The sequence below is a fragment of the Silurus aristotelis genome, assembly GCF_946808225.1.
Source record: "Silurus aristotelis genome assembly, chromosome: 3".
Classification (NCBI taxonomy): domain Eukaryota; kingdom Metazoa; phylum Chordata; class Actinopteri; order Siluriformes; family Siluridae; genus Silurus; species Silurus aristotelis.
Window position 1 is genome coordinate 7,600,098 of NC_139576.1, and position 15,128 is coordinate 7,615,225.

The 15,128-nt window shown below is 41.1% G+C and overlaps 1 protein-coding gene across 3 annotated transcripts in view; it reads right to left on the reverse strand.

Moving 5' to 3' along the window:
• Window positions 1–15,128, reverse strand: part of cerkl (CERK like autophagy regulator) — a 104,727-nt gene that overhangs the window by 22,212 nt on the left and 67,387 nt on the right. For all 3 annotated transcript variants that reach the window (XM_083537038.1, XM_083537036.1, XM_083537037.1), the window contains one exon: window positions 11,503–11,566. In XM_083537038.1, the coding sequence (XP_083393164.1) occupies window positions 11,503–11,566 (64 nt within the window). The remainder of the gene's footprint in view (window positions 1–11,502; window positions 11,567–15,128) is intronic.

A 15,128-nucleotide genomic window follows, 5' to 3' on the forward strand; every position in this document is an offset into this window, starting at 1 on the left:
CACACATATACACACACACATATACACACACACATATACACACACACACACACACACACACACACACACACACACACACACACACACACACATACACACACACATGCCACAAATAAGTCCCTTCTCTGCAGCAGAATAAATCATGGAGAAGGGTTTGGCTGGATAATCTGCTTTTATGCACATTACTAATAAATGAAGACAGGCTGGCAAAGCAGATTACACTTATTTCAGTAATGCCTTTTGAACAATTGCAGCCTGAGACTGGATTTCTAGCTTTCGTCTTCTTCACGTGCAGCCCGTGGAAACGCAGCTTTCCAATGTGTAAGAATTGTTACAGCTAAGATCGAAGAGGAAACTAATCAACAACATGAAGCAAATGGACTGATAACACTATAAAATCAAATATGTTCTTACAACTGATCCACTCAAACTGTTATATTCCTCTTATACTACAGCAATCGTTGACTTTGGCTCTGTAGGTTGAGTTCGAATTCCTGCCACACCAAGCTGCCACTCCTGGGCCCCTGAGCAAGGCCCTTAACCCCATAGCTGTTCAGTTGTATCTTCTTCATCTCCTAACCTTAACAATGAGAAAGTTATAATAAATAGATATCGTGTCACCCAGATGAGGATGGGTTCCCTTTTGAGTTTGGTTCCTCTCAAGGCTTCTTCCTTATTTGGTTTGAGGGAGCTTTCCCTGTTTTGACTTGTCTTGAAGTTGATGGTATTTAGTTTATATTGAGACTTGGGCATTTGTCTTGCTTAAACTGAATGGACAAATGTTTATAAATAATATTTCGATTGGTTTTTCAAACACACCATTCCATATTCAGTCTCCATTTGCTCCATAATAAAAACCTCCAATCTTCTAGGAACGCTTCCTACTAGATTCTGGAGTGTACTTGTGAAGATTTGTGCTAATTCAACCACAACATCAGGAGCGTTAAAAGTGTTCAATGGGGTTGTAAAGTGAGCTCTCTAGCAGGCCTCTCTTCCACTTCCAACCCATGTAACCCATATCTTCAAGGAGCTGGCTTGGGGTACAGGTGTATCCTGTACAATTCTATTCCTCCAGCAGTTTGGGAAAGAACCACATATGGCTAGAAAATTAAAGTTTGTCTCAATAATTTTGTCCATATAATGAAGCTGAGGTAAAAAACTTGGTCTCAAAAAGGTTTTGATCCTTTTTCCTTACAGGTCTTGACTCAACCCAATTAGGACTTGACTTCCTCAGCTTACCCTACTCTTTGAGTTGTCTTGGACTTGACAGTCTTAATCTTGAATGCAGTCCTACTTTCCCATGTCAAAAACCTTTAAACTGAATGTTAAGTGTAAGTGAGTGTAGACACTAGATATACATTTTATAAATGTTAAATACATTTGGAGAAACTGTTGAAAAAGTCTAATCACTGGAAAATTATCAGCAATTTCTGACAAATCAGATTAAAGAATTCAAGAGCTATAGTATATTTTAATAGCTTGTAAGATTACCGGTAATAGTGTTTTTCAATTCAGGGCTCATAAATTCCAGCACTGTACTTGTTTGAGTTCTTATTTAAGACCAAGTGACATGTACAAGTATCCCACCAATTTTAGGTCCAACTTGTTGCACCGAAACACTTCTGACCCACTGAGACACAAAACTTCTAAAGCTGTCCTTTGGTATATGCCATTATGTTGTCAGCAGCACTTATCTAAGTTTTGAGGTTGAGCCACCCTGGATGGGACTTGTTTGTCCAGCACATGCGACAGATGCTCCATCAGCCTGAGGTCTGGAGATTTCAGATACCAAGTCTTCACCCCATATGATGATCAATGAGCCTTGGGCACCCATGAGCCTGATGTTAGTTCACTGGATGTCCTTCCTTGGACCACTTTTGAAAGGTACTAATCACTGCATATTGGGAACACCCCACAAGATATGGCATTCTGGCTAGAGAACCTGTCACCTAGCCATTACAATTTGGCCCTTGTCAAAAAGTTATTCAGATCCTTTAGCTTGCCCATTTCATCTGATTCCCACGTATTAACGAAAAACTGGCTGTTCACTTGCTGCCCTTACGCATTGAAATTAACATTATAACAAGATAATCAATGCTTTTACATTAGTCCAAATTATGCTGAGGAAGACAGCAGTTTGGCTTTGATATGGCTACCATGGCAATTTCTAGCTTTACATCATTCTTAAATATATCACACAGTTTCAAAAACCAAGGCACAAATCTTTCTAAGGCTACGTCTACACTAATCCGGATACCTTTGAAAACGGCATTTATGTCCAAAAAGCTCTGCGTCCCCACTTTCATTTTTAATCGTTTCCCAATAGTTGCTCATCCACACTGAAACATCCTGCCATTGTGTTTCCTTTCTGCCTCTTTGAAACGTCATGGCAATGACCACGTCCACACAAATACGTTGGCGTATTGTTCTCTACTTTTTGGCCTTCTGGCGTTTTCAGTAAATGAAAACGTAGCTTATTGAAAACACCCCCCAAAGTGGTTAAAAACGCTGTTCTTGCGTCGTAGTGTGGACTGTGAAAACAGAGGCTTTCAAAAAGGATGATACATTTGTGGTCATTGCTGCGATGTTTCTAAGAGCCAAAACGTAAATAAACAGCAGGCCTTAGGTCTTAGCGCCTTATGGTTTTTTGCTTGTTTTTGACTGAAAATACTGTCTCAGTGTGAATGGAAGGCCAAACCCGAGAGAAAAATATGTGTTTTTAAATGAAAATGTATTGGTGTGGACATGGCCTTAGATGATTTGGTAATGATTTTAGAAATGCAGTTTATACAACATCCAAAATATAGCTTAAATGATTAACTATATCTAGAACTAACACTTTATTCCTCAATATTCTGCCCAGTCCAGATCTGTGCTTTGATGGGATGCTGCCAATACATAAAACTCTTCAATAAAAAGGGTTAGACTTTCCATTTCAAAGCAATAAATGTACATGATCATGCATGCAAATGAAAGCACGCTGAGTTGCGCAGGGCTTCGGTTTTCAATGATAACACTTTGAGAAATCTTCCACTTTAGAAAATGGATGACCCAGTGCAAACATGAGAATAAACATTGACCAGGGGACCTTTTGAAGGAACTAAAAGTGTGTGTTTAATAGGGGGAAGGGGCACTACGTCCTGAAACACTTACCACCTGCTGAAAAGAGTGTCAGCTCATGTGCCTTATCTTACGCTGGTAATCCTCTTCTGTTTAATACTTTGCACCACTGACTGAGACCGAAGCCATTGTAAGGATCCTCAACTAGTGCATACCGGCTCACATGAGAACCTGGTGAGGTATTTTAGTAACAAAAACACTTTCATTGATCATCTTTAGTTTCTTTAACATGAACAATCCATTTAGCGACTTACATTTATATAATTTATGCGGCTGAGCAGCTCTAGGGTTAAGGGCCTTGCTCAGGGGCCCAGGAGCAGCAGCTTGGGGTGGCTGGGATTTGAACTCACCACCTTCAGATCCAAAAGTCAAAGCCTTAACCACTGAGCTATGACCTTCTCTACACTCTGTTATAATGAATCTAATCACATTGATTTATGTTGATTATTAGCTATGAGCTCTTAATCGCAATAAGGAAAAGGGACAGGGCTAGAAAGAGGAGCATTTCGAAGGCATTTTGCTAGCTTAGATAGGCTAGTTCAACAAGTAAAAAAAATATTTGAATGAGTTAGACATTTAGTATGGATTTATTTGAATAAAAAATCACAAATAGTGTACAGCTATGTGTTTACATTCTCTCTATCTACACTACATGGACAAAAACATTGACACAACTGTCATATGTGGTTCTTCCCCAAACTAGAGACACACAACTGTATAGGGTGTTTTTGGATATAGTAGCATGAAATTTTCCCTCCACTTGAACTAGCAGGTCCAAACTTGTTCTAGCATGACAATACCCCTGTGCAAAAAGCCAGCTCAATGAAGATATGCTTTATATGATTTGAAGTGGAAGCTCCCGCTCTATATATATTTTTTTTATCGGATTTAAAAAAATAAATAAAATAATACTCTTTAGATTCCAAAGTCGAGATAATCTACAGATCATTTCTGTAATCCAAGTATGACTTTCAAACTCTCTGTGAGCCTGAGCTCCTATTTTGCATTTGTATTTTTTTCAGCTCACCCTGCATAGAGAGATCTCAGTCAGAGGAAGTCGCTAATAAACACCGGGTACAAATGCAGCTTTTTTCGGTTTAGGAAGATGATAATTACCATTAATGTGTGAGCACAATGACTGCAACTGTGTCAGCAGTGACACCTTTTTAACCTGCCTATTGTGGCATGCAAACACACACATGTGAGCACGTGTACGTGCAGAGAGATGGCGCCGTGTCACACGTGTCTTGCACTCGCGACCTTGTGAGAAGTGCATCCAAAATAGCGCAGGCCCATTACTGCACAGTTAGATTACTGCAGTAATTAATGAGTTATGATCTATTAATGAAAAATGTGCGATATTACCTTTTCAAACTTAATTCTTCTGAGGTTAATTAAGCAAGTCGAGATAATGTGTGCGTGTGGGTGTGTGCATGTGTGTGTGTGCTGGGGTGTGTGTGTGTGTGAGGTGGGGGGCTGCACAGTGCGTGCCTGTCTGCTGAGCCCAATAGAACATTTCCTCTCTGAGAAAAACTCTTCAGAAAGACAATGAAATCTTTCTTTTTTCTTTTTCCGTTTCGTCCCTCAGCTTTAGCGACGTGTCGATAGCAAGTCCATTTTTTTCTTTTTTAATAAGACACCTCGCATAACTGCAAACTCGCTGTGACGTTTCCTGCGCCTTAGATTCGTTCGCACGCCGTGGCATACAGTGAAAGCGTCCAGCACTTTCTCTGACTGAATTATACGAGGCTCAAAATGAAGTACTGCCTGCCAAATCCAGTGCCATGTTCTAAGAAAGTCAGTGCAAATCTGTAAGCAACTTGAGTCTCTGGAAACAAAAACATCAGTAGCATGCTGATTGTTTTTTTTTTGTTTTTTTTTAATAAACGCTAACTTAAAATATATCTTACTTCATCAGTAATTGAAAATAAAGCAAAGATCAGTAAAACAACTCTACAAACCTAGCATCTGATCAGCTGGATAAAAAATGTTTTCTTAGTAAAGGCAGGCTGTTGGTGTCTGAGTGGGTTTGCTGGTTCCTAAATGTGTTTATTGGTGATTGATAATGTTTTTTAAAGTGTGTTTGATATCTGTGGTTTTTGGTGTCTCTGGTAGTTTCTGACCATGTTTGTTGGTGTCTGACCATGTTTGTTAGTGTCTGATCATGTTTGTTGGTGTCTGTGTTGGTGTCTGATCATGTTTATTAGTGTCTCTGTTGGTGTCTGGTCCTGCCTGTTGTTGTCTGATCATGTTTGTTGGGGTCTCTGTTGGTGTCAAATCCTGTTTGCTGTTGTCTCCTGTGGTGCCTGATCATGTTTGTTGGTGTCTGATCATGTTTGTTGGTGTGTCTGTTGATCTCTGAGTGGGTTTGCTGGTTCCTTAATGTGTTTACTGGTGTCTGATAATGTTTTCTGTAGTGTGTTTGATAATATATCTGGTTTTTGTTGGTGTCTCTGGTAGTGTCTGACCATGTTTGTTGGTGTCTGACCATGTTTGTTGGTGTCTGATCATGTTTGTTGGTGTCTGATCATGTTTGTTGGTGTCTGTGTTAATGACTGTATAAGACTGTAGAAAGAACATTACTTATAATCTTACACTCCAGTAATCATGTTAGTTCTCACTCTCCACTGTTCTGTATTGTTTAAAGACTATAATAACACTCTTGATGTCACCCAAATGAGGATGGGTTCCCCTTTTGAGTCTGTTTCCTCTCAAGGTTTCTTTCTCATAACATCTAAGGTAATTTTTCCTTTCCACAGTCGCCACGGCTGCTCACCAGGAATAAATGCACACCATTCACCTTGACTGGTGATTTCTGTAAAGCTGCTTTGAGACAATGTCTTTTGTGAAAAGCGCTATAGATATAAACTTGACTTGACTTGACTTGACTTGACTTGACCTGACTCTGTTGGTGTCTGGTCCTGTCTGTTGTTGTCTGATCATGTTTGTTGGTCTCTCTGTTCGTGTCTAATCCTGTTTATTGGTGTCTCCTTTGGTGTCTGATCATGTCTGTTGGCATTTGGTCATGTTTGTTGGTGTCAGAGTGTGTTTGGTGTCTGTCAGTTTGTGAGTCACTATTCGTGTTTGTTGGTGTCTGATCATGTTTGTTGATGTTTCCAATTGTTGGTGTATCTCTATAGTGATTGGTTCCTGAGTTGGTGTCATAGTGTTGGTGTTTAAATATGTTTGTTGGTGTCTCTCTAGTGGGGTTTATCTTTAATGGTGTCTGATTTTGTTTGCTGGAGTTTGTTAGAGCATATTTAAATGTCAGAATTATATTTTACATGTGTCATTGAGAAAGCAACATGAATAATGAAACATGAAACGTAAAACATACATGCACAATATATGCTAAGCAATGTCTGTATTAGATGGTTAAGGTAATATTCAGTGAGGAGAAAGTAGGGGAAGAGCAGGGTATAATGGCTTAGAAAGTAGGAAATCATGAGTTGTCCCCCTCCCTCACCTAATCCATCTGTCTCTTAGCTCAGGTGGGTGCCAAGGCCAGAGCTGTAGGAGAGCTACCTTAAGCCCAGAACACACTCTCATTCACCATCACACTCTGATAAACCCATCAACACGCATGAATAAACCCGTTTCAGCAAACAGCAGCAAATGTGCCAACAAACCAAACATTACTGGTACCTGTGTATGACTGAAGTCTCAACTGAAAGCTGATTCATTTGGCTCATCACCCTAACAGTAAATCACTCTGTGCAAAGCCAAATCATCAAATTGGCATGCTGGAGCTGCTGGTGTTTTATGGTGTTGTTAAAGAATGCTGTTAGGTGTAATTGCTTGCTGGTGCTTGATATTTAATATTAGTATCTTGGTTAGACATAAAAAAATTTTTTAGAGCTGGTGTTTGATGAAGGATGTTAGTTTTGGGGATCGATGGAAAATGTTAGTTTCCCCTTCGGGAACTCGAGCTGCATCAACAACACTCAGGGAATGCCTCTGCATGAACATGCTCTAAACCATGTGTGTAATCTGTCCAACGGTCCAGACCCACGCCAGTGACGTCACGACCACCAATCTATAAAAGCACATGCAGTGGAGATGGCGCTAACTTCTGTTGTTCCGGAAGCGCTCTGTGTGTTTCCTTGTTTTCCTTCGATAGGTAAATAGAGGTAAAGAGGTGTAAAAAGATTTTCAAAATGGACAAGCAATTTTTCAGGCTGTGGTCCTGCATTGTGAGCGCATGCGTACGCTCCGCTCCCGCCTCTCACTAGTGTTCCTCACGGTTCTGGCCCCGCTTCGCCTCGGATTCATTCTTGGAGTTTGCAAATGGATCTGGCAGAGGTAAAGAAGACAGGCACGTCCATTTCTCCTTTCTCACTTGCCAGATCTGGCACCTTCTCTCAGGACTCGGAAGCCCGCTTTTTGGTGGTTTCTTCCCCATGCGGAGAGAGTGCAGCGCTCCACCTCTCTTCCTCTGAGTAGGTGGATGAGGGGGCGCCCTACTGCATGAACCTGTGGACTTGCCTCTGCAGCCAGTCCAGTATGAGGAACTTTTGGAGGTAGTGACTTGAGCGGTTTCTAAGCTAAACATTGCTTGGCCAGCTGAAAGACAGGAACTGCGTCCTCAAAATAAACTAGATGAGCACTCCCTGTGACCTAGGTCACTGCCTCTGTGCTGGGCCTGCCCAACTTTCCTGATCTGTCATGGAATAATCCTCATTCGGCATTAAGGTGTCATTCGCGCCCACATAAAGGAGTTGGGGTTAAGACTAAAGTGGTTATGTAAGAGACCACGGTTTTGTTATCCATACAGATCAGCATGTGGTGACCCTTTAGGTCTGAGAGAAAATGCTTAAATGCTAGAAGCACAGCAAGCATCTCCAGGCTGTTGATGTGCCAAACAGATGGGGCCTTTTCCAAAGATCTTGGGTGGAGCAGCCACTTACGACTGCCCTCCATCCAATGAGGGAGGCATCTCCTGTTAACGTTATGCGACAACAAGGAGGTTCCATTATGAGGCCCTGTGACAGGAAACCAGGATTCCTATGCCTAAGACCCGTAAGGCACACCACGTCTGGTCCTGAGCCACCACTGCAGGGGTCTCATGTGCAGGAGGCCGAACGGTACCACATTGGATGCTGCTGCCATCAGACCCAGTCTTTGAAACTGCTTACCAGGCAAGGGGCACTCTATTTTACCCTGCCTGGAGTTGTGGAGGCTGTGGCTATGGCCCCTGAGGGGGTGCAGCTTGTAGTCTCTGGTCTCTCAACTGAGGTTGTAAAGATCATTCTCTAGTCCAGAGCTCCCTTCATGAGGAGGTTGTATACAAAATTGTTGTATACGCAAAATGGCACCTGTTCACTATATGGTGTGAGAACCATCAGTTAGATCCAGTTAACTGCCCAGTTGGCCCAGTGCTAGAATTCTTTCAGGAACAGTTTGCCAAAGGGTTGTATCCTTCCACCCTACAGGTTTACATGTCTGCTATTGCGGCATGTCACGCTCCGCTTGCCGAGCATTTGCTAGGTAGCAGTTAGTGACACGTTTTCTCTGTGGTACCCAGAGGCTGAGGTTGAGGCTCTCAACAGGTGGACTGTGGATGCTATCTCGTCCTCTTATGAGTCCTTTGGTCTCCCCGCTCCTTTAAGGGTTTAGTGCTTACTCGACCTGGAGTGTGGCATCCTCTATGGCCTTTTCCTCTTGGGTTTCTGCTGTGGGTTGGTCCAGCCCTCTAACCAAGGTCTTACAGCCTTGACCTTAGCGCCACTCCTGGCCCCTCAGTCCTTCAACATAGCTGTGCCCATACACGCTAGGCAGGTATTTGTCAGTGTGGCGGTGTTGTACTCTCGTTCCCAAAGTGTTGTTGATGCAGCACGAGTTCCCAAAAGGGGACGTCTGTAGGTTAGGTATGTAACCCTGGTTCCCCGAAGGGAACGAGATGTTGCGTCTTGGTGCCACACTCCCTGCATCCCTGCGAGCGCTTCCTTCCCTTTTCAAGGGTTTGATGAACCATATTAGTGTTGGTGTTTGATGAGGAATCTTAGTGTTTGTGTTATGGAGAGTGTTATTATGATGGAGAATGCTAGGGTTTGATAAAAATATAAATGTTGGTATTATAGAGTGTTATTATGATGTAGAATGCTCAAGTTTGATGGAGAACATAAGTGCTGGTGTTTGATAAAAGATGTTAGTTTTGGTGTTATGGAGAATGTTAGTGATAGTATGATGAAGAATGCTGAAGTTTGATGGAGAACATAAGTGATGGTATTTGATGGAGGATGTTAGTGTTGGTATGATGGAGAATGCTGGGGTTTGATGGAGGATGTTAGTGTTGGTAAGATTGAGAATGCTGGGGTTTGATGGAGGATGTTAGTGTTGGTAATATTAAGAATGCTGGGGTGTGATGAAGGATGTTAGTGTAGGTATGATGGAGAATGCTGGGGTTTGATAGAGGATGTTAGTGTTGGAAAGATTGAGAATGCTGGGGTTTGATGGGGGATGTTAGTGTTGGTAAGATTGAGAATGCTGGGGTGTGATGAAGGATGTTAGTGTTGGTATGATGGAGAATGCTGGGGTTTAATGAAGGATGTTAGTGTTGGTATGATGGAGAATGCAGGGGTTTGATGGAGGATGTTAGTGTTGGTAAGATTGAGAATGCTGGGGTTTGATGGAGGATGTTAGTGTTGGTAAGATTGAGAATGCTGGGGTGTGATGAAGGATGTTAGTGTTGGTATGATGGAGAATGCTGGGGTTTAATGAAGGATGTTAGTGTTGGTATGATGGAGAATGCAGGGGTTTGATGGAGGATGTTAGTGTTGGTAAGATTGAGAATGCTGGGGTTTGATGGAGGATGTTAGTGTTGGTAAGATTGAGAATGCCGGGGTGTGATGAATGATGTTAGTGTTGGTATGATGGAGAATGCTGGGGTTTGATGGAGGATGTTAGTGTTGGAAAGATTGAGAATGCTGGGGTTTGATGGAGGATGTTAGTGTTGGAAAGATTGAGAATGCTGGGGTTTGATGGAGGATGTTAGTGTTGGTAAGATTGAGAATGCTGGGGTTTGATGGAGGATGTTAGTGTTGGTAAGATTGAGAATGCTAGGGGGTGATGAAGGATGTTAGTGTTGGTATGATGGAGAATGCTGGGGTTTAATGAAGGATGTTAGTGTTGGTATGATGGAGAATGCAGGGGTTTGATGGAGGATGTTAGTGTTGATATGATGGAGAATGCAGGGGTTTGATGGAGGATGTTAGTGTTAATGTTTAAAAGCTTGGTGCAGTTTAATAATAAACAATTGTGAATGCTAGTGTTAAGTAAGATATGAATTTTGATTAATTGTTAGATGAACAATGCTGAAGAATTGCAGCATGTGATGAAAAATGTTGTTTAGTACAGAATGGTGGTGTATTTTCTGATGTAAACCAGTATGTTTGATCATTAGAGTAGGATTACTACTATTCCACACACACCAATGGATTTATCAGCCCAAAACCCTAATGCTCTTAACATATATGTGTTATTGAAGTGCAAAGAGAGCCATAGAAATGCCTATACCCCAATACTCTTTGAATGCCTCATGAAGTGACCAATACTCATCTAGTTAAGTTATTTCTGTACATCCATTAAAGTACACCCAGCTTGTCCTTGTCCCTTTTGTTTCACAGTCGTACCGCATGCTGCGATTTTAATCAAAAAGCGTGGCGCCAGACTTAACACTCCCCCCCACTCCACGCAACCCCGAGGCCAGGCTATGGGACTCTAATGGATGATCGTAGTTTGGGAAATAGACAGAGAGACAGGCCCTTTATAAGTCATGTTGGGGAAAGTGCATGCCAATACACTGGTTTAAAGGAACTAAGAGTGGTGTGTTTGTGTGCATGTGTGCATGTGTGTGTGTGTGTGTGCGTGTGTGTGTGTGTGTGTGTGTGTGTGTGAGAGAGAGAGAGAGAGAGAGAGAGAGAGAGAGAGAGAGAGAGAGAGAGAGAGAGAGAGAGAGAGAGAGAGTGTTATTGAGACACACTGTGCTTCATCACTTCTTCTTGTGCAGGTAATTAAAGATCCACCTGCCTGAGCAGCCCCTCAGTGGCCAACCCTAATGGACAGGGAGAGAGAGAGAGAGAGAGAGAGAGAGAGAGAGAGAGAGAGAGAGAGAGAGAGAGAGAGAGAGAGAGAAAGAAAAAGAGATACAGCTCTCCAAAGCTCTGATCAGGGCATTGCTGCTCTGGATGACCCTCTCTCTTTGTTTCTTTTTTAACCCCACTCTACTTATAAGGGCTAAATGCTAAATGTCACCTCCATAGGGGCAGGAGAGAGAAAAGAAAAAAGAGAGATAGAGATTAAAAAGAGATTTAAAAAAATGGGAATAAAGCCAGAGAAAAGATCACTGAATAGAAGACAAGACAAAAGACGTAGAAAACCTACCCATCGTACTCATCCAGCCTGCACTCCTTCAGGATGGACAGAGCGTGGCCTTTACTCTCAGTGACTGTGAAGGGAAAAGGAAGAGTTAACAAGCGAATAAATAAGTAAATAATGTAATAAATATGGCAGAGTAGTAAAAATGGCCTTTAGTAGCCTCATCCAAGCTTTGGCACACATCTCGAGCCGAGCATATGGTCCTGGCTGTAAAGCGGAATTTATATCCGCATGCTGTTTGCATTTTTAATCAAGAGAAAGAGACGCGGTACAAAACGAACAGCCTTCTTGTGTTCGGGCCGTGTGAAAACGAGGTCAGCCTAGACGCTACCCCCGCAAACATATTTCTGCATAAACATCGCTGGAACACAAATCAGGTCAATGGATCACGGCAGTAGTCCAGGAGGATAGAGAAGGGATAGTGTTTTCGCGGGATGATACAAGAGCCTCAGACGAGTCGTCTGGATGATTGGAGCGGAACCAGATGTGGTCTTCTGCTGTTGTAGCCCATTCTGGGTCAAGGTTGTGCATGCTGAGATACTTTTCTGATCAGCATGGCTACAAAGATTGGTGATTTATGGAAGCCTTTCTGTCATCTAGAACATTTGTCAGAAAGACATTTCATTGATACAGAAAATTATTATTTTTTGGCTGTTCGAAAATATAAAGCGAACAGCCGTTTCTGAAATTCTCAAATCAACAAACATATCGAGGTCAAAAGTCACCAAAATCTTCAACATTTTCAGAAACATGTCTGCCTCCATGTTTAGGATTGTATATACTTTCAGCATCAAATGTGTTCTATAGGGATTTTTAATTGCTTATATATAAAAATCCATAACTATACTGATAACAAAGGTACTCTACGTATGGTAGTGATGCCCAGGAATACCCCAATGAATGCTGGGAAAATAGGAAAGCACCACTGCAGATGGTACCTCATGCTCCCTGCTCTCTGCTCTTGTGCCCCACTTAGTGCTTTTTAAGCATTTTTCTGGGGCATCTCTGCCATGGAGTGAATGGCAGCTGTGCCCAAGTGTCATGAAGCTCACAACCCCACATATCTGCCACTCACAGATGGATGGGCGAGAATGTGTAGAGTTATCCTGCCATGTGTTAATCTCACTGGCTCCAGCAGTGTGTATATACACACACACAAACAAACGTATATACAATGACACTGATGTGACCATCCCACATATTGTATGACTCTATCCATATACTGTATATACATCTTTTGGGCCACAATCACAAATGTTCCTACATTGCTTTCAATAAACCAGTGTACTGGATGGTAAACGCTTCTTTATATATTTGGTTTAGTGTACATGAATAGCCTAATACATTTTCACACATTTGAGGCATTTAGCAGACGCCCTTCGACGTACAAAAGCGCTTTAAATCTCTAGTAATTAATAAATCTACACTGGTACGCAAGATTACAAACTTAATATAAATAAAACTCGAATTCAACAAACTTGGAAAGTGCTAATTTAGGTATTTCAGGAAGAGGTAGGTCTTCAGTCGTCGCTTAAAGATAATCAGGGACTCTGCTGTACGGACATCTAGGGGAAGTTCATTCCACCACCTCGGTGCCAGAACAGAGAAGAGCCTTGAAGTGTACTTACCTCTCATTCTGAGAGAAGGTGGTACCAGTCGAGCAGTGCTGGAGGATCTCAGACAGCGTGATGCAGTGCGAGATGTGATGAGGTCACTGAGTTAAGATGGTGCTGGTCCATTTTTGGCCTTGTAGGCAAGCATCAGTGTTTTAAATCTGATACGTGCAGCTACTGGAAGCCAGTGAAGGGAGCGCAGCAGTGGGGTGGTGTGGGAAAACTTGGACTGATTGAACACTAGTCGTGCCGCTGCGTTTTGGATCATTTGCAGTGGACGAATAGCGTTCAGGGGGAGACCTGCCAGCAGAGAGTTACAGTAGTCAAGTCTTGAAATGACAAGACACTGAACAAGCACCTGGGCAGCCTGTATGGACAGAAATGGTCGAATCCTTTGGATGTTATAGAGAAGAAATCGACAAGAACAAGCAACATTAGCGACATGTGGGAAAAAAGACAGTTCATTGTCCATAGTTACCCCAAGGTTACGAGCAGTGGCTGAAGGGGAGAGCAGAGAGTCATGAAGTGTTATTTGGAGATCTTGACCTGGGGATAAATTACCTGGAATCACACTACACCTGCCCCCTGATCATCAACTTCAGCACAGAAGCACAGAATTAGCTGCAATGTTTGTGTATATTCTAGCGTTAAAATATCCCTTCCTTAACCTCACTGAGCCACCAAACACCATCTGAACACCATCACCTCATCAGAACCCAACCTTACTAATACACTTGTAAATAAATGATCACAATTCCACACAGCCATGCCTTAAAATCTATTAGAAACCTGTTGGTTATATAGTGTATGTTATGGCTGCACTAAGGACAGTTATGATTTTATTCCATTATAATAAAATATATTAGAATTATGGATGAAAATATAAAGCCAGGATTTACAGATGTGGCTTTTTTTATTTGGGACCAAAGTTATATCTGATTTAAATTTAAAGGATAGCTACATAGGGCTTTAATGACACATTAATGACAAAATAATTTAATAATAATAATAATAAAAATAATAATAATAATAAAATATATATATATATATATATATATATATATATATATATATATATATATATATATATATATATATATATATATATATATATATATAAATATATATTGTAAAAATGTCTTAAAATTATATATGATATTTTTGTAAATCAATGCTAAAGAATTTATCAAAAATTAATCACAAGATTTTATACATTTGCCCTCTATAAGCTTTCAAATCTCACTTGCCATTTTTAAAATGTTACTTGCTATTTTTTATTTTGCAAATTATTACTGTTTTCAGTATTTTAAATATAAATATAATCACCCTTTTAAAGGCATTAAAAAAATTAACCTGGCTGGCTGGCAAATCAGCTTTATAAACAAATGAAGTACTGAAAATAGTTTGAAATGCAAATAAACCATCAGCACTTCAGTTGAAGTGTGTTGAAGTTCATGCTCTAAATATATAAAGTAGATTCAGTCAATAGTCTTCCCAAAACATAAAATAAACACTTGAAGATCCTTTACTGCTTCCTGAAAGTACTTCTGCTCAAGACTTCTACAAAAAACAAACTGTAGTCAGAAATGATTAACTGGATAATCCTCTGGTTTTTCAAAGCAATATGTATGAAAAATCAAAGCAATATGTTTCTTGGTTCATCGACCAAACCAGACATTAGAAAACTACATAAAACATACTCAAGCCAAGAAGCTTTTATTGTCATTTCAACCATAAATCACTGATGCAGTACACAGTGAAATGAGACAATGTTTCTCCAGAACCCTGGTGCTACATAAAAGAACATAGAGCGACATTACACAACATGGAGCTACAAAACAGAACACAGAGTTAAGGACTAAAGTGAGTTGTCCTTGTCACATTAAGTGCATCATGTGCCACCTAATGCAAACAGAGCAGACAAAAGACTTGCTAGAAGATTTTGGACTGCTAAGAAGATCATTGTGCTTGTCTGCCCACTCTGCATGACCTGTATACCACCAGAGTGAGGAAACAAAC